The following is a 23,689-nucleotide window of genomic DNA, read 5'->3' as shown; positions in this document are numbered from 1 at the left end:
GATACTGTACGAGACATTTCTTATACATTTGTTAATCACTTCTGTTGTTTAAGCTGGCCGGTTTGTGGGATTTTGTTATGGAAACGAAAACAGTAATTAGGGACGTGACACTTCTGCAGTGTGGTATCATACCTCACTACCCTCGACCTCGGTAATCCACCCACATAAATTGGATCCTTATCCAGACGATTGAGGTCAGAAGATGCCCCTGGAGTCTCCCCTTGCTTGGTTTCTTTGTAGGTGGTGTTATAAGCATCAATAACTGCTAGGAGCCCTAGAGGAGATCAAGGGGATAAGAACATCATTTTCTACAGTAAAACAAAACACAGACATCTCACAAAGTTCATTAACAAAGACATATTCTTTTCCATCCTGCAAATTTGACCAAGGAATGTTCTTGACTGTTAAAGGGCAAATGAAAACCCTCTTTACAAAAGTCAATAAATCCAGAATGCACATGCTAAATGGCACCAGAATGTGTGAAAGAAAATGGAATCAATTTGACCCTTGATTCCAATTTAGCCTTTAATGTTAAATAATGCATTTGCAAAAGTGAAAGTCGCTCATTCATGTCCGACTCTTTGCAACCCCATGGACTATACATATACAGTCAATGGAATTCTCCAGGCCCGAATACTGGAGTGGATAGCCTTTCCCATCTCCAGGGGATCTTCCCAACCCAGGGATCAAATCCAGGTCTCCCACATTGCAGGGGGATTCTTTTTCAGCTGAGCCACCAGGGAAGCCCAAGAATATTGGAGTGAGTAGCGTATCCCTTCTCCAGCGGATCTTTCAGACCCAGGAATCAAACCGGGGTCTCCTGCATTGGAGGGGAATTCTTTACCAACTGAGCTACCAGGGAAGCCCAATGCATTTGGAAACCACAGACAAACAGAATATTCCTTCACCAAGCTGTGAATCCCGGTGCTCAGAATTCCAAAGAAAACAAGGGCTTTTGAATAGAATGTCATTCAAGAAGACTCAGAAAGCTAAAGAAAAAACAAAGACTGCTAACTTTGGAAAGATTTCCATTCCCACTAGGGCATTTTGTCCGTCTGTCCTCACACTTACCTTGCTTTTTATTTCGCTGGAAGGCAATTTTGTACCACGTTCCATTATTATAGCGTCGGTCGGTAATCAGAGCAAGGGGCCCAGAACCCAGGTCAACTGTTACCCTGACTCTGCCGTCGACCAGATCAATGGATAAAAAGTCTTTCTGTAAAAAACAAGAGAAAACACTTACCCGTGGTTACATTATTATCACAAGATTTCTTTCCCCTCCAAGTCAGGGAGGGTGGAAATCTCCTACAGTCAAACTGAGAGAACAGGATCTGGCCTAATAGTTGGACATTAAAAGTGTCCACAAGGCTTACTAGATTAATATACAGACGTGTGAAATAAACTCATGAACGTCAAAGTCCACAACACAGTAAGAGAAGTGGACTCTCTGCATCTTGTTCACTTAGATTGACAAATGAGCCAGTCCTAAAAATACAACCCCAAAACAGAAAGATCACCCGCACTCAAGATAAAAATAAGAACATGAACTCCTCTGATGGAATTCAAATAAGATTAGGAAGTCACAGTGAATAAAACAAGACCTCTTATTTAGGCTCAAAATCTAATAATAAATGTTTAAGTGACATTTATAATGAGGGGAGGGCTTCCCAGGTGGCTCAGTGGGTAGAGTCCACCTGCAGAACAAAGAGACACAGGAGACTCAGGTTGGATCCACGGGTTGGGAATATTCCCCTGGAGGAGGGCATGGCAACCCTTTTCAGTACTCTTGCCTGGAGAATCCCATAGACACAACAGCCTGGTGGGCTATACTCCGTAGGGTTGCAAAGAGTTGGACATGGCTAAATGCACATAATGATGGGAAGCTATTTTCTATTTGACATGCTTTTCCAAATGTTTGTCAGTGAGTTTGTACTGATAAATAATTTAAAATGGGAAACTAGTATGGCATACATGTGTATATATTATCCTTGTATGTGCTCATAAAACAATCATTTAATAAATATCCTCATAGCAATCCAACTGTATGTACACAGCAGGACACAGAACCCTTAAAGACTCTTACGGTGCCGTTTGAAGCCAGGTACAGAAGCAGCCCGTTGGGTGAATAGGTACTAAAAAGCATAATTATCTGAGTCACAGTAGCCCGGAGAGTCTTCTCCACGACAGAATACCCACTCCCAGCAAAATGGAAAGAGGCATCTTCATCCTGGGGGCTGCACAGAGAGAGGGTGAAATATAACCTGTTCTTAGGAAGGTAGTTCACAAGGACACACGACACTCATGAGTTCTTCCTCACAAAGCTGTCATAGAGCATTTATTTCCATAATTTGGTAGTAAGTCTTAAGTCATAATAACTTAAAAGATGCCCCCCATGAGATTATGCGAGACAAGCACCCAGTTGCTTTATAAAGAAAAGAGAGTTAACGTAGGCAGCATTCACTGTAGTAAAAAGAAATTCCCTCAAAGGATGAATTGCGGCTATAAATAGTTCTACTCAGCGACTAGATTTTCGTTTGCTCTAATTTCCTTTAATGTGACTTTGATGTCCTTTAATATCTCATTTCCTTTAATGTCCTGTCTTAACTTCAGCACTTTTGGAATAAATTTTATATTGGCATTTATTACCTGGTGCTGGTTTTAACTAAATGCATCAGTTAAACTGGACTAATAATGGAAAACAAATCCATACCAATGTGCCAGAAGGATCAGCTTACAAAAATATCATTGACCAAACAGAGTCTCAAAAATCTGCAAGATGAGCTTACAACTCAGTCACACACTGTGGACTCCAGCATATCTTAGATAAGTGTTTTCCAGTTTTCCCCACGCCTCAAAAAGCTGACTTAATTTACTCTTCAAATACAAAGTACTTGGAACATGTCATTATTATGTTCAAAAGGTACTTTTGTGGAATGTCATAGGGCTTGAGAGTGAAATTTAGATTAGAGTGTCCGGGCGGGGGGTATGAATTTGCACTTTCTCCTGGTAAAGGTGTAATAACCAAACTCTGTGACAACTCCAAGCAGAGACAGAAGACCCAACGACAGCGTTTTCATTAACAAAGTAAAACATAACGGTACTCTGTAAAACCCAAGGTTTCAAACTGATAGCTGTCTATAGTCTTATTCTTTCTGAAAATTTCTGTCTTGAGATCTCCCATAAAGAAGTATAAGAAATGTACTGTGTATAAATCAATTATGGTCTAATTCTCAATCACTTCCTAGAAGCAAGTCCCATTGCTTTACCTTCAGACGACTGGATTCATGTAGCGAAGGACACAGATTCTAGCAGCAGATTGCTGGGGTTCAAATTTCAGCTCCCCAACTTACTAGCTGTGTGACCTCAGAAAAGTTACCTAACCCCTCTGTGTCTCATTCCCTCTATCAGTAAAATAGGGATCATGAGAGAACCTCTCTGGAAGGGTGATACATGATTTAATATGTGCAAAGAAAAGAAGACTGCCCTATCAAAGGTCACCTAAGCAGCCAATGCGCTGCTGCACCAGCCACTCAGAACTTATACAGGAATAAAGGCCTGCCGATTAAAGATTTTTTTCCCCCCGTATTTAGATGTGAACTGTTAAAATCAATGATTTTATATTATCCTTTAAGGATCTAAGAGATTTTTCATAATTATAAATGTATGCTGACACCACACTAAAAGAGTACAAATGTATTCAAAGAGGAATTAAAAAAAAAAAAAAACCCAGTTAGCTTCCTTGGTAATATAAGCCAAAGTTAAAGGTACATGATCACATTGAGAAAAAAACTTTTTTTAAGTCTAAAGGGCATCACTGGACCATATCAATGATTTAATAATGGAAAATTACACACAAAGGTGAAAAGCACAATGAATTCTAATCACTGACCTGCTCAAATGGATTCAGTTCCTAGAAATAGTTTATTAACTCACTGAGCTAAAGCTTTTGTCTAGGTAGGGACACTTATCTAAAATGAAGACAGTTTAATCCAGTGACAAATGCAGACATAAAGCACCAGTTTGTGTCTGTATCAGCATTTACAAAGTGTGTTCTATGGAACATTAAGAAAACTCATTATTAGCAAGAGTTCAGGGGTGGCTCAGTGGTAAAGAATCTGCCTGACAATTCAGGAGACACAGGAGACTCAAGTTTGATCCCCAGGTTGGGAAGATCCCCTGGAGGAGGAAATGGCAATCCCTAGTATTCTTGCCTGGAGAATCCCAAAGGAGCCTGGTGGGCTACAGTCCATGGGGTCTCAAAGGACATGACTGAGTGACTAAGCATGCATGCAGGGTCAAATGCATTTGAGAAATGCCACAACTTGAACCTTTTCCCTGGACCAGGTCACTGTACACATTAGCAGCTGAGGTGTCACCTGTGGGGCGAGTTACCTTCCGAAGCAGCCGTGGCACTCCCCCTCCCTCTCAATATAGTTCCACAGGCCGATCGACTGTCCATTCAGGAAGGCCTCGCCCATGCAGCCTTTAAAATGAGTAACCTTCACAGCAGGAGACTTCTAGTGTAAACAAACACACAATGAGTGAAAAGAAATGCATTTTTTAAGTGTCCAAAGCTCTTCCTTGGGAGCTCAAATTTCACAGATCCAAATTTTGAGAAAACAACATCCAGGAAAATGGCCAGTTTGTAATCGCTGGATTTCCTTCCAATCATGAATTGGGATCCTAGAATGAGTGACAGACAGCAGGACGAGAACTCAGGGCACATCAATTACTAGGGTCGCTGGAGAGAAGGCCCTTCATCAGATGAGAAAAGACCCAGAGGATGCGGTCAGTGATGACGCCTCACTCATTTCAGAGCACTGAACCAGGTCCAGGTAACCCCAGCTTTATTCGGTGGGAGGATAACTGATGTAATAAAATATACCATGAACTCTTTTGCTAAACACTAGGGTTAGAGTTAGTCTACCTTTAGAGTCAGGGCTTCCCTGGTGGCTCAGACGATAAAGAATCTGCCTGCAGTGCAGGAGACCCAGGTTTAATCCCTGGGTTGGGAAGATCCCCTGGAGAAGGGCATGGCACCCCACTCCAGTAATGTTGCCTGGAGAATTCCATGGACAGAGAAGCCTAGCAGGCTATACAGTCCCTGGGGTCACAAAGAGTTGGACATGGCTAAATGACTAATACACCTCTAGAGTCAGAATAGAGATAAGGGAGTTCACAAAAATTAATGTGGAATACTGAATTTCTTCTTTTATTATTGAGGGGGAAAAATAGTAAAATGAACCGTTGGCTGCTTTTCCCTTTATACCATTTATGAAGCATGATCCTTTACAAAACCAACCCAACTCTGCAGATGAACTGTCATTAAACAAAATAATAGAAGCAGGAAAATCGTTCTCTGCCTAGAATATTTTCAAAAATGTAATCATATTCATTTCATCTATTGGTAAAATCAGCCTGTTCAGATGAGCCTTCAGAATGTTACCTTTATCTGTCCGCCAAGCCCTCCAACAAACATCATGGTTGAGTTGTTTACATCCAGAACTTTGGCTGTTCCAGGGGATTTACTTGTTCTTGGTGGAGGCTTTTGAGCTGCGCTCATTTCCTTTACGCTCAATGAACCAATGTTCCCAAACCTGGGGGTCACAGACAGTTGCAAAAAGAGCACTTTCAGAATGACAAATCGGTCCACATGTGTGCACGCATGCACACACACACACACACACACATCTGTTCTACACACAGCCTCCACCGGCTTCTGCCCACGTCTCCACTGGCGTCTCTGCTTCTAGGTTTGCCCAGCCCAGCCCTAGTGTGCCCTCTAGAACCTTGTGGAGTATTTCTTCTAAAGCATCAATTCCATCCTGTTATCTCCTGCTTACAATAGTTACAGATAATGGACTAAATATGTTTCAACAGCCCACTGTCTTTATTATATCCCTGTTTTCTCAAATAACAAAGTAAAAATCACAAATTCCCAACAACACCATCATAACAACAAAATGTGATATTACAGAAAAGTGAAGAGAAAGATACACATAAAGCTGCTTAACAGTAGTTGCCTCTGGGGAGGGACTTTATTTTTTATAACTTTTATTATTTTTTGGTAGAACCACATGACAGGCAGGATCTTAGTTCCATGATCAGGGATCAAACCCTTGCCCCCTAGAGTTGGAAGCACAGAGTCCTAACCACTGGACCGCCAGGGAAGTCCCTGGGGAGGGGCTGTAAAAGGAAGAATTTCACGTCCTTCCTGAATTCTAAAAAAACGCCACCCCTAACTGGTTCCCTCCTGGCCTGCCCTCTGCTTGTCCTGCTGCCAGCCACGTGGTGTCTCCATTATGCTGCACGTTACTGCCCTCTTCTGGGTTGGCTGCCCAGACTTAGACCTGACATTCTGAAGGTAATACAAACTTTAAACTTTTTTCTTCATTTGATGGTTGATTTTGGCAACAAAGTTTATTTCTCTTGTAATAATAAAAAAAACTCCTACAATAAATCTAAACCAAGTATTCTTTCATTATAATCCCACTCCCCAGAAATTTCAAGGACTGTTACATGATATTACAAACATGTTGTTGTTCAGTCACTAAGTCGTGTCTGACTTTTTGTGACCCCATGGACTGCAGACACCAGGCTTCCCTGTCCTTCAACATCTCCTGGAGTTTGCTTAAACTCACGTCCATTTTGTCGGTGATGACATCCAACCGTCTCATCCTCTGTTGCCCCCTTCTCCTCCTGCCTTCAATCTTTCCCAGCATAAGGGTAAACACGTAGTTACTTAAAAGATGCAGGAGAGAAATGAGAGATGCTCAGACAGAACTTTGTCTGCTACCTGGTCACATAGATGCCGTGCCACTTGTTGTCATCAATTGGGAAGTCTGGAAATTCCAAGCGTGTTGATCCAGAGCCCAAATCCCAGAGGAAGGCCACTTTTCCTCGCCGCATCTCCACTGCCAGGAAATCAGCCTGGGGTGCAGGGCGTGAGCTGGGGTTAGTCCACAGGCAAGACTGTGGGCATGACCACTGACACGCTCTAAAGGAATTCTTACAGCATTTTCTCTATTCTTAAAAAGTAAAACAATGAACACAAAAAAAGACCTTCTATTGTCCTTAAATGCTCCCCTCCACTGGAGCTGGAGCATGACCCGAAGGATCGTATTGGAGACAGTGGCCACCGTTGGCCATCGGTGCCCACCACCCTTCCCCGGCATGGCCCTCCATGGAGCCTCCCATGAAGTTCTCCAAGAAAACTCGCTGGGGGTAAGCAGCCTCTACAGGGGTCATAAGGAAGGCGTGGCACTTGTCTTTCTGCCCAGCCTGAAAAGGCAACGTGTGAACGTGAATCATGCAAGAAGACAGAAGCCATGAAGCCCTACAGCACCGACTGACCTGTGCTTTGCACCTTGGGTCTTAAGAATACACTGCAGATGGCATTTGTGCTTGCTAGTATCTTCTGCCCAAGGGTCTGACCCATGCCCCACCGACAGCCTAAAGAAACAAGTCTTCCCCAGGGGACTTGCCCTCTGGGAACCGCGAGAATCTCAGTGGGTGGAAGAGTCTGGGGGAAGCTTGACAATTCTGACGTGTCCCTCGGGGTGCACGCCTCCACGCCTGGTGACAACTGCCAAGGTCGACTTCACAGACTCGAAGTGAAGCTCCGTGGCTTCAGAGGTCACAGGAGACATTATGGAAAGCTCTGTCCCCACAGCTCACAGTTAAAGGGGCAGAGGGAGGCACCGCTCATCAACGCCGCTCTCCTCTTTACAGGCACGCAGTTTCACAGTTTGTTTTCCATCTAACATAACCAGCTTAGCAAAAGATTAGAAGCACTAGTGATTTCATGAAGGCCTTATTTTTTTTTTTAGCCAAAAATGTACCAATTGAGAAAATATCCTCTGGCCTAAGAGACTCGGCGTGGCTTCCGCAGGTCATACTCACGCTCGTGCTGCTGCCCAGGTAGAAGAGAAGGTTGTCGGGTTCACTTGTCTTCACGTTGAGCGTCAGGCTGTTGTAGTTGGTAGAAGAGATCTGGGGCTGGTAGGCCCGGATGCAGTCTCGGTCTGCAGACACAGCAACTTTGATCTGGAGAAGGAGAAGAGACGTGTCCCCAAGTGCCTTAGAGTCATCCAGGACACACACTGGCAGCATGCCTAGGGTTCAGAAGTGCTGTGCTGTTCTGACTCTTCGCTGCTAGGCAGGATTCCTCTCCAGATAATAGTGCTATGTGTCTCAAAAGGTGAAAATCAGATGGGGCTGAAACTTATTCCATTTGGTAAAATATTTTACTATGGAAAAAGCCAGTCATGAGGTTTTAAAGAAGAATTTTACACAAGGAACTCTATTTTATGAGACTTGATTCCTTAAAGATAAGGAGTTTTTCTAAATCACTTTGGAATCTTACACCTGACACAGAAAGGCTATTTGATGATCATTTACCTGGGAAATCTCATGGACAGAGGAGCCTGGTGGGCTACAGTCTTCAGGGTTGCAAGCAAGTTGGATGCAACTGAGCATGCATAATATGTAGTAAATGGAGGGTTGATCTATCACTCAGCAAATATTTATAGACCAGTTATTTCACTCATATATCACTCTGGTAAATAATTACTTGCACATAATTTTTACATTAACCCTCAAGACTATAAGTTTATATTAACCAGAGCACTTGGAACCATCCATCAGGTTTTTTATTTGGCAACTGGAACTAAGGCAGATGGAAACCAGAGTTCTTATAAAACTCCAGCTCTTTTCCCAAAGTGAAATTACTAAGGGATCAAAGAATCTGGAGCTCCTTTTTCTTGGCTAGAAGCTTCAGGAAGGTAAACATTAGACCAGAGGTCACCTTTATTGTCTACAGGTCCCCAGGAGCACGGCAAATGATGTTCTCTCAATCTTATTTCCCTGAAACGCCTCTCCTTTAGCAACAGCCAGGGCCATGGCAAAGGATGGCCAGGAAACACTCTCTCAAGCTGTGTGTTTTATGCAGTTAGTGAGTGACCTGGATTTGAGCAACATTCATGGGATGTTAGCTGTTTTGTCAGAAGTCTAGAGATGCGGCCCACACTGCACACACATTCTGGAGAATCCTTGGATTATGATAACACCGAGTTGGGAAAATGATGGAAAGAACACTGTAGGCAACCAGTGAGACTTCCAGCAACGCTAACACTTGGACCAATGTGTTTGTACTATCCAGCGAATCGGTGGGGACCTAGAAATCTAGGCCATGGTTATAAATCTCCATAAGGACACGGAGATCTCTTTGCTAACAACATTCTGAAACACACAGAACAAAAGCAGGAATCAAGGAAAATGGGACTCATTAAATACACTTAAGGTAAATATCAACACTGAAAATTCCTTGGAAGGACTGAAGCTTCACTGGACGCTGAAGCTGAAGCTCCCTTCCTTTGGCCACCTGATGCCAAGAGCTGACTCACTGGAGAAGACCCTGATGCTGGGCAAGACTGAGGGCAGGAGGACAAGGGGGTGACCGAGGATGAGATGGTTGGATGGCATCACTGACTCAATGGACATGAGTTTGAGCAGACTCAGGGAGATGGTGAAGGACGGGGAAGCCTGGTATGCTGCAGTCCACGGGGTCACAAAATGTTGGGCATGACTTAGCGACCGAACAACAACAAAGTAAAATGTGTAAGACAAGGCTTTAAATACACCTGGAGACAAGGCTGTGAGAAACCGGGCATTTCTGAGAACTTGTCAGCAGAAAGTGTGACCGAAGCCCTCTGCATGGGAGACCCCTGGGATGCATGGTTCCAGGAGCTTCAGCTAGCAGGGTGGTGCAGGGCTCCCGAGACCCGTGGGCCCCACACTCACAGATGCGGCTTGTTTCCGGGCCTGGCTGATCAGCAGTTTGATTTCTGACAGGTTTCTGCTCAGGTTCTCTTCTAACATCTTCAGAGGCTTCAGCCGATCCAACAAGAGGTTGGCTTGTGTTTCCACATCTTTGACTTTTCTTCCAGCTAACAAAGCTAATATATGAAGGGGACAAAAAGTTGGCAGGGGGTGGGGTGGGGGTGGGGGGGAGGCGAGGGGAGAAAACGAAGAGAAATTAGCTGGTCATTACTAGAATATGTGCTGGATATACTAGAATATCCAAATCATCAAATCCCTGATATCTTGGTAAATATATAAAAAATGCACCAGCCCAAGGCAGTACCCGAGGCTCTTCTCTTCCTTTATAAATGCAAATCCAGATGTTGCCACATTTTTATAATTTAGGATTGCTGTCTGCAAACACCCATGTGCCCTGGGCCAGCTCACGTAGCATGACGAAAACTTTCCTAACAGGACGGGAGACCACGACCTACTGGTCATCGAGGAGTCTTGTAGGAGTTCGTCTGTTTCCTGTAACGTGGCGTTAACCCTGGACAGGTCAGTGGACGTGTTCAACAGCTTCTGGCTCAGCCCCATGACATTCTTGAGTGTGCTGGTGGCGCTCTGGTTTGCAGACATGGCCAGGTCTGTGACTTTGGCTCCTCTGTCTCTGACACCTGAAATAAATTTATACTCAAGTATATACTCTGGTGGTTATACACATGGTTATAACATGCAGAAAACCATAAGGCCGCAACGAATGTAATTTTACACAGAAACATGTTACAGAATTCCTTTCTGGTCCTTGAACACAAAAGGGGGCTTCTGTTTCTAATGACAGTATTAAGGCTGCCTGTCACATGTGCTGGGGTTTCCCTGGTGGCTCAGTGGTAAAGAATCCACCTGCAATGCGGGAGACACAGGAGACTCGGGTTGGATCCCTGGGTTGGGAAGGTCCCCTGGAATAGGAAATGGCAACCCACTCCAGTATTCTTGCCTGGAGAATCCCATGGACAGAGGAGCCTGGGAGGCTATAGTTCATGGGGTCGCAAAGAGTCAGACACGACTGAAGTGACAGAGCACACACACACATATGTGCTACCACTTCCTTTTTTTGGATGAATGAAATGTTTTTCATTCATGAGCGCCAAAGAATTGATGCTTTAGAACTGCGGTGGAGAAGGCTCTTGAGAGTCCCTTGGACTCCAAGGAGAGCAAACCAGTCAATTCTAAAGGAAATCAATCCTGAATATTCATTGGAAGAACTGATGTTGAAGCTGAAGCTCCAATACTTTGGCCACCTGATGTGAAGGACTGACTCATTAGAAAAGACTCTGATGCTTGGAAAGATTGAAGGCAGGAGGAGAAGGGGATGAACGAGGATGAGATGGTTGGATGGCATCATCAACTCAATGGACATGAATTTGAGCAAGCTCCAGTAGTTGGCGATGGACAGGGAAGCCTGGTGTGTTGCAGTCCATGGGGTTGCAGAGTCGGACATGACTGAGTGACTGAACTGAACTGAACTGAAATGTTTTTGATGACAACACTCTATATTGAAGTATGATTTCAATACACAATGAGATTACAAAAGCAACTGCTAGTCGCCATTTGCTCAGCATCTTATATGTTAACAATCTAAACTCATTTGCTCCCTTTCCGATCATTCCTTTCTTACAGTCACTAACAGCTTCTCCAAATCATTCCATGTATGGATAAGAAGGTTTAGGAATTTAAACCTGAAGGTGCCATAGAAGTATCCTAGGCCAGAGGAAGTGTATTCGCCCACAAGTGGCTGCTGGAAATAATAGCACAGTAAAAACTAAATGGTCACTAAAGATAAACTGCAGTTCAATTATTCTAGAAAATCTGGGTGACAGTTTTTTTTAAGGCACTTTTATTCATTTTTAGAGGGTTTAACACAAAAGGGACAAAGATTAACACTAGAAGAAGGTGGATGCAGGGTATACAGGTATTCTTTTCAATCTTCTGTAACTTTTCTGCAAATGTGAAATTGGTTCCAAATAAAAAATTATTTTTGAATGTTTGATCAACATACATCATGTATCCTTAAAAACAGATAAGTAAAATAAAAAGAAAATTTCAGATCAGAAAATGCTCCACTCTTCTAAAGTCCAGCTTCCCAAGGTAATTTTCATGCTTATAAAGTGACCAATACAGTGAATGTGAAACTTGGGCAAATTCTGGGTGATGTTGAGGGACAGGGAGGTCTGGTGTGCTGCAGTCCACGGGGCCGAAAAGAGTCGGACACGACTGGGCAACAGAACAACAACAATAAGGTGAACCAGCAGACACAAGAACTTGGGAGATGTTTTCAGTATCTTGCAAGACTTAAGGAAAAAGAAAAGGCTGAAGGAATGTAAGATAAATAATGCACCACAGTGCAACTTGTCTGTGTTAAAAAGCTACCCTACTTAAAATTTTAAGGAACAGTGCATTTTCAAACCATCAATATTAAAGTGATCTATTTTAGAATGCTTATTGTCTCATAAAAGAAGATTTCCTTAATTTCCAAACAAGAATTCTCTAAATTATCACATTTATAATGAATTTAGCATTTTGCCTTAAAGCAGGAATATTTCAGCTTCTTCACTTGCTAGCTTCTTTCATCTCAGGCTTATTTTAATAGTTAGCAATTAATATGAAAGCACAAAGAATTTAAAGCTTTGTTTTTTCAGAGTATAATTCTACTACTTCAATGCAGGTGTTCTGAAGCTATAAAAAACACAGTGCTCTTCCTTCCAAACCATATCCCTCTGCAAGTGAAAATTCTGTCAATCTTGGTTTGGTTTCGGGTGAGGGGTCTCCATCGGACTTGCGGCAGGTCTTCTGCTCGTGTGCAAGTGTTTTGCAATGAGACGATATTAATTTAAATCAAGAACCCCCCTTTCCACTTACCTTCGGGAATTGCTCTAAGTATCAAGAGTGATTCGTTGGTCTGCCTGGTAATTTTATCAGCATCCTCTTGAAATCTCTTTGCAGTATCTTTCAATCTACTCAGTTCCAATGTGGTACCTACTCAAAGGGGAAAAAGTGTTTCCTTTTAAGCTGACCCTGAAAAGTTGCCTGGATGAGTTTTATCATTCCTGACCCATCTATAAAATCAGCAGCTTTCTACAGAGAGCCCAAATATTGAAGTTTGTCTAACAAGACTTAGCACCACTCAACCCACACTCAAATTGTATGCTTGGGGGCTTCCTTGATAATTTTTTTTTTACTTTGTTTTCCTTCTCACTAATACTTCTTAAATTCGTATTTGATTCAGTTAGAGCTCTAGGGCGAAAAGGGCTTCCCAGGTGGTGCTAGTGTTAAAGAATCCACCTGCCAGTGCAGAGGACATAAAAGATACGGCTTCAATCCCTGGTCAGAAAGATCCCCTGGAGGAGGGCATGGCAACCCACTCCAGTATTCTCTCCTGGAGAATCCCAGGGACAGAGGAGCCTGGCGGGCTGCAGTCCATAGGGTTGCAAAGAGTTGGACACAACTGAGTGACTAAACAGCGGCAGAGTATATTAAGGTGATAGATATCTATCTCTCTCTATGTAATAACGATATATTTATATAACTATATATAGATCTATATATATAATTATACGTTATAAAACTTGTTTGTTTCTCTTACACAACAGAGTCGGCTGCCATTCTGCATTATCCTTACTGATTCTTACATGTGCCAAAAATTGCTTACTGAAAGTCTTAGGAAAAATGAAACCACATTGGTATTTTTTTTTTGCATAGGTATTTTTAATAGATAAATCAATATTGATTTAATTCAGTAACTTTATGAGAACCTACCATGGTTCTAACATTGCATTAGCCCTGTGCAGAAGACAAGAGTCAAACATAATACGACTCTTCAAGAAATGGTGAAACCCTGAGATGGACAGAGAAGCACGTGACATCACGGGTATCCTGACAAACGCCTTGAGGACCAGCCTGAGCTCAGGAGCTAGAGCAGTGAGCAGAGGGTTTCGTTCTCAGGGGAGGCTTGTTGAGTCTATGGAAGATTGGAGGGGACTGCGCAATAAAAATTACATGATGTGTCTAGGATAGGAAATTAGAATATTATTGTGACAAAGAAATGTTAACATTCGACTTGCTCCAGGAAAGAAGAATGTTCTGAAAGTATGTTCAGAGGTGTGTCCACAATCACTCTGGCATCAACACAGCCGCAGCTGGGAACTGACCTCGATGCTTTCTGCTCAGGCGGTTGCCTTCTTTGAGAAACTCGGAACTGCGCCGGAGGGCCGCTCTCCCATTAGAAACAAGAGATTCAGAAGCCTGTAAAATGGAACAGTTTAAACGTGGACCTGCAGGGCGGGGTGGGCTCTTGCTGAAGGTGGAGAGAACAACTCTGTGTTGTCAGAATATCCCCCAGGGTCCTTCCGAACAAGGAAGTGAAGCAGACAACAGGCAGGGACAACTGAAGTAGGCCTATTAACATGTGCTAATTTGTAGCTGAAGAGAAGGAACACAGTCATTTTTAAATCTATAAACACAAAAACCAGCCCTTAAATGAAGATGTTCACCACGGGTAAGAAGAGATGTCCAAGGTAGATATCAATTAACATTATCATTTTTGTTCTAAGAATTATTTATGCCTTAGATGGCTCAGCAGGTAAAGAATCTGCCCGCCAACGCAAGAGACGTGGGTTCAATCCCTGAATCCAGGATTGGACACGGAAGTAGTCTAAGGGGTATATGAGCTTGTTTAAGGCCCACTATTTACTCCCATAGGAAAACACAATATTTTTAATGCATTAGAATATATTATGGAGAAAGAAATGGCAACCCACTCCAGTATTCTTGACTAAGAAATCTCATGGGCTGAGGATCCTGGTGGGCTACAGCCCACAAGGTCACAGAGTCGGATACGACTGAGTGACTAAGCATGCAGGAAAAGAAAATGCAGCTGATGACAGAATCCCACCAGAAAAGAACCTTGACAAATGTAAACTTAGGCCACTGCCTCTCTGCTTGAGCATCTCACGAAAAGGCTCACCTGACCACAGCGCAGAGACAAAGCAGGCACACAGGGAAACCCAAGGGCCTTTCTTACCGCGCTCGCCTCTTTCACAGTTCCAAGTGCGTCTGTCGCCAACCTCTCTGATTCCTCAATCAGGCTCCGGATGTTGGAGTGGACGTGGGCTGCGCTGGTGGCATTCAGGGACACATGCCTGACATTCCCAAGGCCACTGTGCAATCGGCATATTTAGAGATGTTATGATCAACGGAACTGAATCTGCCCACTGTTCCTAAAAGCCTCCCACTTAGAGAAACATCATCAACGAGGAAGACAGGAGTCTGTATCAACATGTGGATTCCCCTCTAATTCCAAATGCCGTCTTAAGAAGCTGTGGTCATCTTGTCTCGGTAACACTAAGAACTGCTGCTTAATTAACACCCAAAGAAGAGGTGATCACTGTGTCTCACCTTTTAGACCATCCAGGCTTTCATCTCTGTTCAAATCCCCTGCCTATTTGCGCTGGTTGTAATCTCTCCTGCTACACACGTGTTCATTTTCAAAAGGCTTTCTTAGCTAAGCATATGTGAGGATGCTGAAGCTTATTCCTCAAACAGTATACACCAATTTGACAGTATACACCAATTTGATGAAGTTCACCAGAGGTTTGGGAGGAGGATGAGATAATACTTCAGTCGTCTGAACTTCACTCTTGTAAGGGGACTGATCACTCAGGAACTTGCCAGCTGGTAATGGTGCGGTTTCATCCACCTCACTCTCGCTTCAAAATGAAACCTGACAATAGACACGTCTTTGCCTGCTGAGTAGGCCACTTCATTTTCTCCCCAAGGTTATTGAGTTGGGTGCTTTCCAAAGCAGAGAGCAGCAGTTATTTCTTGCTACTACTTGATTGGCAAAATTCAGTGACTTACAAATAAAAGACAAAGTTATTTAATTTTATGCATCATACCAAACTGTTTTTAAGACTCATACTAAGTAATAAAGATTTTGTTGTAGCTACAGATGTAGTCAGAACATCCTTTTCCTTTTTGGAAAATGAGGAAAGATGAGGAAAGGAGAAAAACTAACTGGGTACCTAACTCCATTTTCTGTTACTGATTCCGACAGCAGACGGAGGCAGTAGAGCTCATTGAAGCACCAGAATTACGTAGTAGTCACTTTTAATTGCTTTCGTTGTGTGAGCTCGTCTTTTATGGCAGCACTCCTCAAATTAGAAAAAATACTCATTTTTCTCCTTCCATAAAACACACCCAACACACAGAAACACATGTATTCTTAGTGTGTCCATACTTTTTCCACTCATAATTAATAGCAGATTCTAAAAAAATAAACTTACTAACTCACAATATTGTGTAAGGCCTTAAACCCCAATTCCCTCATTTGCTGTCATCAGATCACCTGGGGACTTAACAAAAAATTTAAAGTACAGGCCATATCCCACAGTCTGGGGGACAGGGGAGGGGTCAGGGGACAGAGCCATCAGTACTCTGAAGTTCCCCAGGCTCCTCCTGCAACAATTCAGGAACCACTGGCCTACAGTCTCGCTTCTCATTTAAAGGCACATCTAACAAACTGAGGATATGCTTGACAAATATCCAAAAATATATGTTAAAGTAATGAGTACAATGGTAGCCTTTTAGGCAGTAGAAAATAATGGCGATGGTATCTTTCAGGAGTCGACAAGTAGATCCTCAACACTTCTAATAGTCCACAACCTGCATCCATGCAGAAAGCCGGCTGGATCACAAGTCCCAAGAAGGCAAGATGATGCATAAGGAAATCAGTATCTGGTTCCGTCCATGGGTAACCTCTTAAAGTCCTGAGTACCAGGTAGATACTGAAGGCCTTGATATCGTAGCATAATATTTGTTTTCATTCCTATCTGCTTCAGTTCACATTTTTCCAGCGTACATTCCTGCCGATGGTCAAATACACTACCAGACTTGGGAGGAAACCCTCCTTGCCATGGAAATAAAAGAGAAGTCTTTGTTTTTACACACAAAAAACAATGTGACTCGACACTGTGAATGAAACAGGCAGGCTTATTATTCTCTCTGATCTGCGGATCACAACTTGTGGGGTTCCTGCCAGATATGCCTCACCTGTCCAGAGCACCTGCCCGTCTCTGCAGCTCAGCTGCGTGATCCTCCGCCCTGTACACAAGCTCCAGCGCTCTCTTTTCGGACATCTGCATGACCAGGTCATCCACGTGGCGCCTGATTTGGGCAGTCCACAGTAGCAGCTCATCCTGGTGTTGCTCTAGTTGCTACACAGAGATTAACACTGTGACCACGTGCCCGTCTATTTAACGGAAACCCTGGGCTGTGCTGAGTTGGGACTTACCAAGAGAGCCTCCCCAGATGTGTTTGCAGGAGCAGCGGCCGCATCCAGCAGTCCTCTTCCTTCGGCGATCAGCGCTGATGTCAAGTTCTGTTCTTCTTGAACACGCAGCTTCTTCTCCTGCAGCAAACATCACCTCTAAGGATGCTTCATAAAAGCAAGTCAGCCTCTGAACCTCAGGTGCCTGACACTGTGTGCTGGAGTCAGCCCTGGGGCTCATTTTTTTAAGAAACAAAGGATGACGTCATTTACATGGGAGGATTTGGGACCAGCTCTAAGGGGGCGAGAGCTGGCAGGACTCACGTTGAACTCTCGCAGGTTGGCCCCGATGAGGAGCAGCAGGCGACTGCTCTCCTGGGTCTTCGTCTCTGCTTCTCTCAGGAGCTCTTCTGCAGCCCGCACATCCCTGTTGTGTGTTGAGAGGAGGCTGCTTACTGCTTCTTTTAACACCGCCAACTCTTCCTGTGGCTTCTGGTAATTTTCCTGAATTTGTGACAATAAATCTTCGGCAGCCCTGGGAACATAAAAGATGGTAAGAAGTGAACAACAAAGCTCACAGCTTTGATGTAGAGTGAACGGAACTTTTACATATCCCTTCTCAGGCTCATCTTGAAGTCCTAAGTGGTACATCGCAATCCCTTAAAAAGGGAAAAAATTTTCCTAAGGCCGCTATATATATGGCAGGTTTACACTTCATCCTTAACGATCTTTCTTGATTTAACAAACTTCCTAACATATTTAGTGGAATTAAAGAAACCATCTCAGTGGATTTGGATTCAGGAAACTGGGGTCATAGCCTGTGAATGATGGCAACTGAAATATTCATTATAATACGGTCAGATATTGAAAAAAGGAGATGCTTCAGTGATTTGCTCCAAAGTCACCAATGTATCCATACAATACAAAGATTTTTCCTGCAGCTAGTAAAGAAACAAATTTTATAAAAACTTGCAAATCCAAATTGCCAGAAAGATATAATTTCTACCACTTTGATAAAAGCAAGCTTCAAGAAACCAAAAGACATTTCCCTCTATTCTTTTATAAATGTGCTATCAAATTTGAACTTAAAGCTATATAGAATAATACAATTTTCACACTACAGAACTTTGCAGTGGTTGAATATATCCTATTAACTTCTTCCTTCAATTTATCAGAAGAACTTTGAATATTTTTGTGGAAAATGCCTTGTAAATTCCCCTTAATTTTCAGATTATCAGATTGCTGGGCTAAAACACCACAAAAATTTTTTCCAACGGTATATATTTGAACTCTGACATCATCAGAGCATCATCAGGAATTATTTGAACATTCTTGTGATTTTAAGAATTATAAAAGAGATAGTAAGATGCTGTATTATGATAGTTACAAAGAGAACTAAAAATAGTACATGGGAGACACACAAAAAAGTCCAATATATTTCTAATATCTAGCCATTAATCCTTCAGTTCATATCATTAAAGAAAGTATGGCTCTAAGAAATTGAAAATAGAGATCAAATTTTCATCAACAAAATGACTTTACCATCTAAACCACGACCAAATGAAATGACATAGTTGACAATGACTTGAAAGACTACAAAGAAAAATCACAAAACCCCTCAGCACTTCTTATCAGCTTCTTCCTGTAAAATTCAGTTAATACGGTAAAACACAGTTTCTCGAGTGGCATTTCTCCACCATACTAGTGCCGTGAGCAGGTAAGCAAGTTCCATGAGAAAGGGTTGCATGGTGCCACGTAGTCAGCTGTCTTATCCAGGCTCACTGTGGAGATTCAAGATTAAGTACTCAGCCTGAAGACTTGTGGTAAAGACTTGGCCTCTCCTTAAGAAACTGGAAAACAGTCAGGAAACACAGCTACAAAGGATCACTTGCAGGGTGCCGTAAAGGGAAAGATGGGCTTCCCTGGTGGCTCAGCAGTAAAGAACCCGCCTGCCACCGTAGGAGATACAGGAGACACAGGTTTGATCCCTGGGTTGAGAAGATTACCTGGAGAAGGAACTGGCAACCCCCACCAGTATTCCTGCCTGGAAAATCCCATGGACAGAGGAGCCTGGTGGGCGACAGTCCATAGCGTTGCAAAGAGTCGGACACAACTGAAGTGACTTAACATGCAGAACACACCAGGTTTCATATTGTCCTGGCAGCTCAACATTGATGGAGTTGCAAATATTCTCTGGGCCTCAGTTACTTCAGCTGCATCCTTCCCTTGTGAGGGAAGAGCACATGCAGAAGTGAGGGGGAAATCTACAGCTCCCCATCACCCGGCACAGAGGAGTGCTCTGTAGACAACAGCCCCCTTTCCATCTCCTGAGTCCTCACCCAACTCTGAGCTCCCCTTGTCCAGTCCAGAGTCCTCTCAGGGCCCTTCTTGGGCCCTAACAAACATCCCATAATTAAATTACTAGTCCTTTTCTTCAAAGCCTATGTGACAGTATGTTCCACCTTTTGTTTTTCACCTACCAAATCAACAACAATGTCAAAAATCCCACTCAGTGATGAAAATACATATAAACAGCTCTCCAGGATCCTGCTGGTAGAAGTGGATGTTGTTTTAAATTCCTAAACTTGGGCTATCTGTTTTAATTAACAATAATCTTCTGATGTTCAGGCTGGCTGTCCATTGCTGCAAAACTTCTATATAACTAGGCTCACCCCTCGCCTCCTTGGAGCAGTTCTCTTGTGGTTACTCGAGATACTGCCTCCCAGGCTTAAGTCCTAAAAATTCCCACTGAATAAAAGATAACTTTCAAAGTAATTAAAACCCATGTAGAAAATAATGTGGCAATGCAAGTCGAGAATCCTCAAAATGCAAACTCTGGTTAAATGACTTCACTTCTTAACATTCACCCTGATAAGATAATAATGTGAAATTCAGAAAAAGATTTTGATCTAAGTTATTCTATAAAATGTTATTTAAAACAGCATAATGTATTAAAATAGCTTAAATATCTCATTACAGAGACTGGAGTTTTGATGGAGTGTGGTGTGACCACTGAAGCCAGTACTTAATCAGATATTTATCACAACATGGCAGAAAGACAGCTTTGCTATTGCATCAAGTAATAATTTGTGTGAAAACACTAAGAAAAAAAGAGCCTGAAAGCAAACTGAAAGTTTCTCGTGACCACGTCTAACAGTTCTTTGTGACCTGTTTTTCAAAGCCCAGGTTTCAATGACAGTTTGCATAACTGAGCAAAATTATTCTGGCATGATGTCAGTCTGTCATAGAGTTCACAGCTTTGGCGGTGGCCACTGCCTGTGTTTGCTTCCCGTGAGAGTTTCCTGCATTATACTTAATCTTCAATAAAGACAGGATCAGGAGGTTTGTTTGTTCATGCTAAGTCGAAAAGGTGTTTCAGGGTCACGGAGAAAAACCAAACCTAGATATAACAGCACAGGCAGAAGCACTGCCACTGATCACACTGTGCTCTGTTGGTGGGGGAGTCGCACCCCTCTCTTCTCCTGTGGCACTCTGTCCCTCTGAGAACTGACTTCCCTTCCCCTCCTTCCACCTGCCTCCCTCCCCCTCCACTGTCACATTCTTCCCCCTAACTGGTCGTGTGATGAGCGCTGTTCAGGAACTTACTTGAGTTCCAGGGTGGCATTTTGGTGCAGCGGCAGGAACTGCCTTTTCCGTAGGACTTCCAACAAAGCCGTGATGTTCTCCTGCATGTCCTGAAGAGTAGAGCTGGGCAGCTGGACATCGTCATCCAGCGTCTGATTTAGAGTCATAGCCTTTTTGATCATTTCTATGGAGAAAGTTCATCAATCACTGAATAAGTCTCTCAAAAGTAGACAGTCCTAGGATGGGAGAACTTAGAACCTTCTCCAGTGAGGCTGCTCTGCCCACCTACACTGGGCTGACCCTCTAACCAGGCCAGGTTAGGCCGTGTATCCAGTGCGCTCTGGACATGCACTGTCAACACACTTGGGAGGGGCTTCCCTGGTGGCTCAGTGGTAAAAAACCTGCCTGCCAATACAGGACACTCGGGTTCAATCCCTGGTCTGGGAAGATCCCACAAGCCAAGGAGCAACTAAGCCCGTGTGGCACAACTACTGAGCCTGTGCTCTAGAGCCCTGGAGCTGTAACTGCTGAGCCCACATCGTGACTACCGAAGCCCGTGCACCCTAGAGCCTGTGCTCCGCAATAAGAGACGCCACCGAAATGAGAAGCCCTCGCACCACAACTGCAGAGTAACCCCCACTCGCCACAACTAGAGAAAAAACCACACAGCAGTAAAGACCCAGCACAGCCAAAAATAAATATTTTTTAAAAGTGTTTTAAAAAAACACTCAGGAACCTGGGATCCTGGTTTATTTCCTGTCTGCTTCCCTGGTACCCATGAACCCTGTCCAGGCAGGGCTGAGGCACCATGATCACTGCAGCATTCCCTGCCCCTGCCAGGAACATCTGCATGTAGAAGCTCTCAGTAACGTTTACTCTTTGAACAACCACCAATACTTGATACTACTCCTTTTTAAAAAATGTCTTTCGCGCTAATAATGTCTTTACTTTCTGCCTTATAAAGTCTGATTTGTATTGGCTCAGCAGTAAAGAATCCACCTGCCAAGGCAGGAGACCTGGGTTTCAACCCCTGGAGAAGGGAATGCCTACCCACTCCAGTATTCTTGCCTGAGAAATCTCATGGACAGAGGAGCCTGATGGGCTACAGTTCATGGGGTCTCAAAGAGTTGGACATGACTGAAGTGACTTAGCCCATTGTGTGTGGACAGTGGAAGGCCCCAAGAGTCCAGTGCAAGTCATGGCTATTCAAGTGCTGAGTGAAGAGAGTAGGCTTTCCCTACCAAATAAGCCAGACTCATCAAGCAAAGTTCTGAGGACACTACCTTCGATGTCTGTCTGCAGCTTCTCGGTCAACTTAATGAGGTCCACACTCTTGTCCAGGATTCTTTCGGTGGCCCTGGTCACCTGCTCACTACGTGTCAACACTCTGTCAAGCTGATGCAAAATAAAGGCCTTGGGTGAGTTTCACTCTGAATAAAATGCAAGCTTCAGTATGCCAGATGTTGTCTCTTTTAAGCAACAAAACGTATTCTAGAACACAGAAAAGGTTCACCGTCATGGATGCCAAGGTCAATGGTGCAGGGTTGGAAATGGACTAGGTGGTTTATGAAATGATGGACTGCTCACTCTTGGTGACAAATGATGGTACATTTTAAAAAGCAGCCTAATCGGCTATCCAACCACAGAATCTCCCAGGTGTTGCCACTATGGAGACCTCATGTTCATGTCAGGACCCAAATTTGCAGAATCTAGAAAGTAAAATCTTACTAATTTGTATTGACCATGAGAACTTAGTCAAGCGGTTAAGACACAGAGTTAGGCAAATAGACCTGCTTTTGCCAGGCTGGACAGCCTCATCCATAACTTGGAGTAATTATAACACTTGAATCACAGGACTTCATGAGGATTATATGTGATGATGCCTGTTAGTTACTCTCAGCTGCTGTTTTTATTCAGGGTATTCTAATTTGTGAAAGGCTTCCCTGATGGTTCAGCAGTAAAGAATCCACCTGCCAATGCAGGAAACCCAAGTTCATTCCCTGATCCAGGAAGATCTCCTGGAGGAGGAAATGGCAACCCACTCCAGTATTCTTGCCAGGGAAATCCCATGGACAGAGGAGCCTGATGAGCTTACAGTTCATGGGATCGCAAAAGAGTCGGACATGACTTAGTGAGACTAAACAACAATTTGTGGGAAGGAAGGTTGTCTGTAATTTCTAGGAATATAAAGTAACTCCCAGAACTGAAAGTCGCTCAGTCGTGTCCGACTCTTTGCGACCCCATGGACTATACAGTCCATGATATTCTCTAAGCCAGAATACTGGAGTGGGTAGCCTTTCACTTCTCCAGGGGATCTTCCCAACCCAGTGATTGAATCTAGGTCTCCCACACTTCAGACGGATTATTTACCAGCTGATCCGCAAGGGAAGCCCAAAGTAAGTAACTCAAATGGTTCTAAAAGTGTTTTCTAGTCAAAATCCAAAGAGAATCTTCTTTAATGGATAGAAAGAATTTAATTGGCTTATTACTTCCTACCAAACATTTGCTTGCTCAGGTACTTTAAAAGCCCACACAGAAACCCTTCAACTCTTCCCAAACGGTCACTAATTCTAAATTAACAGAAGCCAAGCTACTGCATTTTACGGTGCATGACTGTGTACGTGTGTGAACGTTGAGAGACAGAGACAAGACGTACATACACAGAGATGGGGCTTTCCTGGTGGTTCGGAAGGTGAAGAATCTGCCTGCAAAGAGGGAGACCTGAGTTTGATCCCTGGGTGGGAAGATCCCCTGGAGAAGGGAATCGCAACCCACCCCAGTATTCTTGCCTGGAGAATCCCATGGACAGGGGATCCCAGAGGGCTATAATCCATGGGGTCAAAAGTGACTAACACTTTCACTTTCAAAAGGCACACATCTATGTGCTCACACACACATAGGCACACAATTTTAAAGTGAAAATCATAAATCTGACAATAGGCCTCCCTTGCCATCTGCAAATAAGCAGATTCTTTTTTT

The 23,689-nt window shown here is 43.4% G+C and overlaps 1 protein-coding gene across 2 annotated transcripts in view; it reads right to left on the bottom strand.

Annotated features, from left to right (window-relative positions):
- The window catches only part of LAMA1 (laminin, alpha 1), a 126,232-nt gene that overhangs the window by 14,753 nt on the left and 87,790 nt on the right, over window positions 1-23,689 (bottom strand). For both annotated transcript variants that reach the window (XM_010859096.1, XM_010859097.1), the window contains exons 35-51: window positions 21,994-22,105; window positions 20,732-20,894; window positions 17,450-17,660; window positions 17,150-17,266; window positions 16,909-17,072; window positions 14,882-15,017; window positions 14,010-14,103; window positions 12,721-12,837; window positions 10,296-10,478; window positions 9,802-9,956; window positions 7,903-8,046; window positions 6,797-6,930; window positions 5,447-5,597; window positions 4,393-4,517; window positions 2,084-2,234; window positions 1,072-1,216; window positions 133-274 (exon numbers count right to left, since the gene is read on the bottom strand). In XM_010859096.1, coding sequence (XP_010857398.1) covers window positions 133-274; window positions 1,072-1,216; window positions 2,084-2,234; window positions 4,393-4,517; window positions 5,447-5,597; window positions 6,797-6,930; window positions 7,903-8,046; window positions 9,802-9,956; window positions 10,296-10,478; window positions 12,721-12,837; window positions 14,010-14,103; window positions 14,882-15,017; window positions 16,909-17,072; window positions 17,150-17,266; window positions 17,450-17,660; window positions 20,732-20,894; window positions 21,994-22,105 — 2,444 coding nt within the window. The remainder of the gene's footprint in view (window positions 1-132; window positions 275-1,071; window positions 1,217-2,083; window positions 2,235-4,392; window positions 4,518-5,446; window positions 5,598-6,796; window positions 6,931-7,902; window positions 8,047-9,801; window positions 9,957-10,295; window positions 10,479-12,720; window positions 12,838-14,009; window positions 14,104-14,881; window positions 15,018-16,908; window positions 17,073-17,149; window positions 17,267-17,449; window positions 17,661-20,731; window positions 20,895-21,993; window positions 22,106-23,689) is intronic.

Source organism: Bison bison, unplaced genomic scaffold (assembly GCF_000754665.1).
Source record: "Bison bison bison isolate TAMUID 2011002044 unplaced genomic scaffold, Bison_UMD1.0 scf7180017864453, whole genome shotgun sequence".
In the NCBI taxonomy this organism is placed as follows: Eukaryota; Metazoa; Chordata; class Mammalia; order Artiodactyla; family Bovidae; genus Bison; species Bison bison.
The sequence above is the reverse complement of the archived record's forward strand: the minus strand, read 5'-3'. Positions and strand labels throughout refer to the sequence as shown.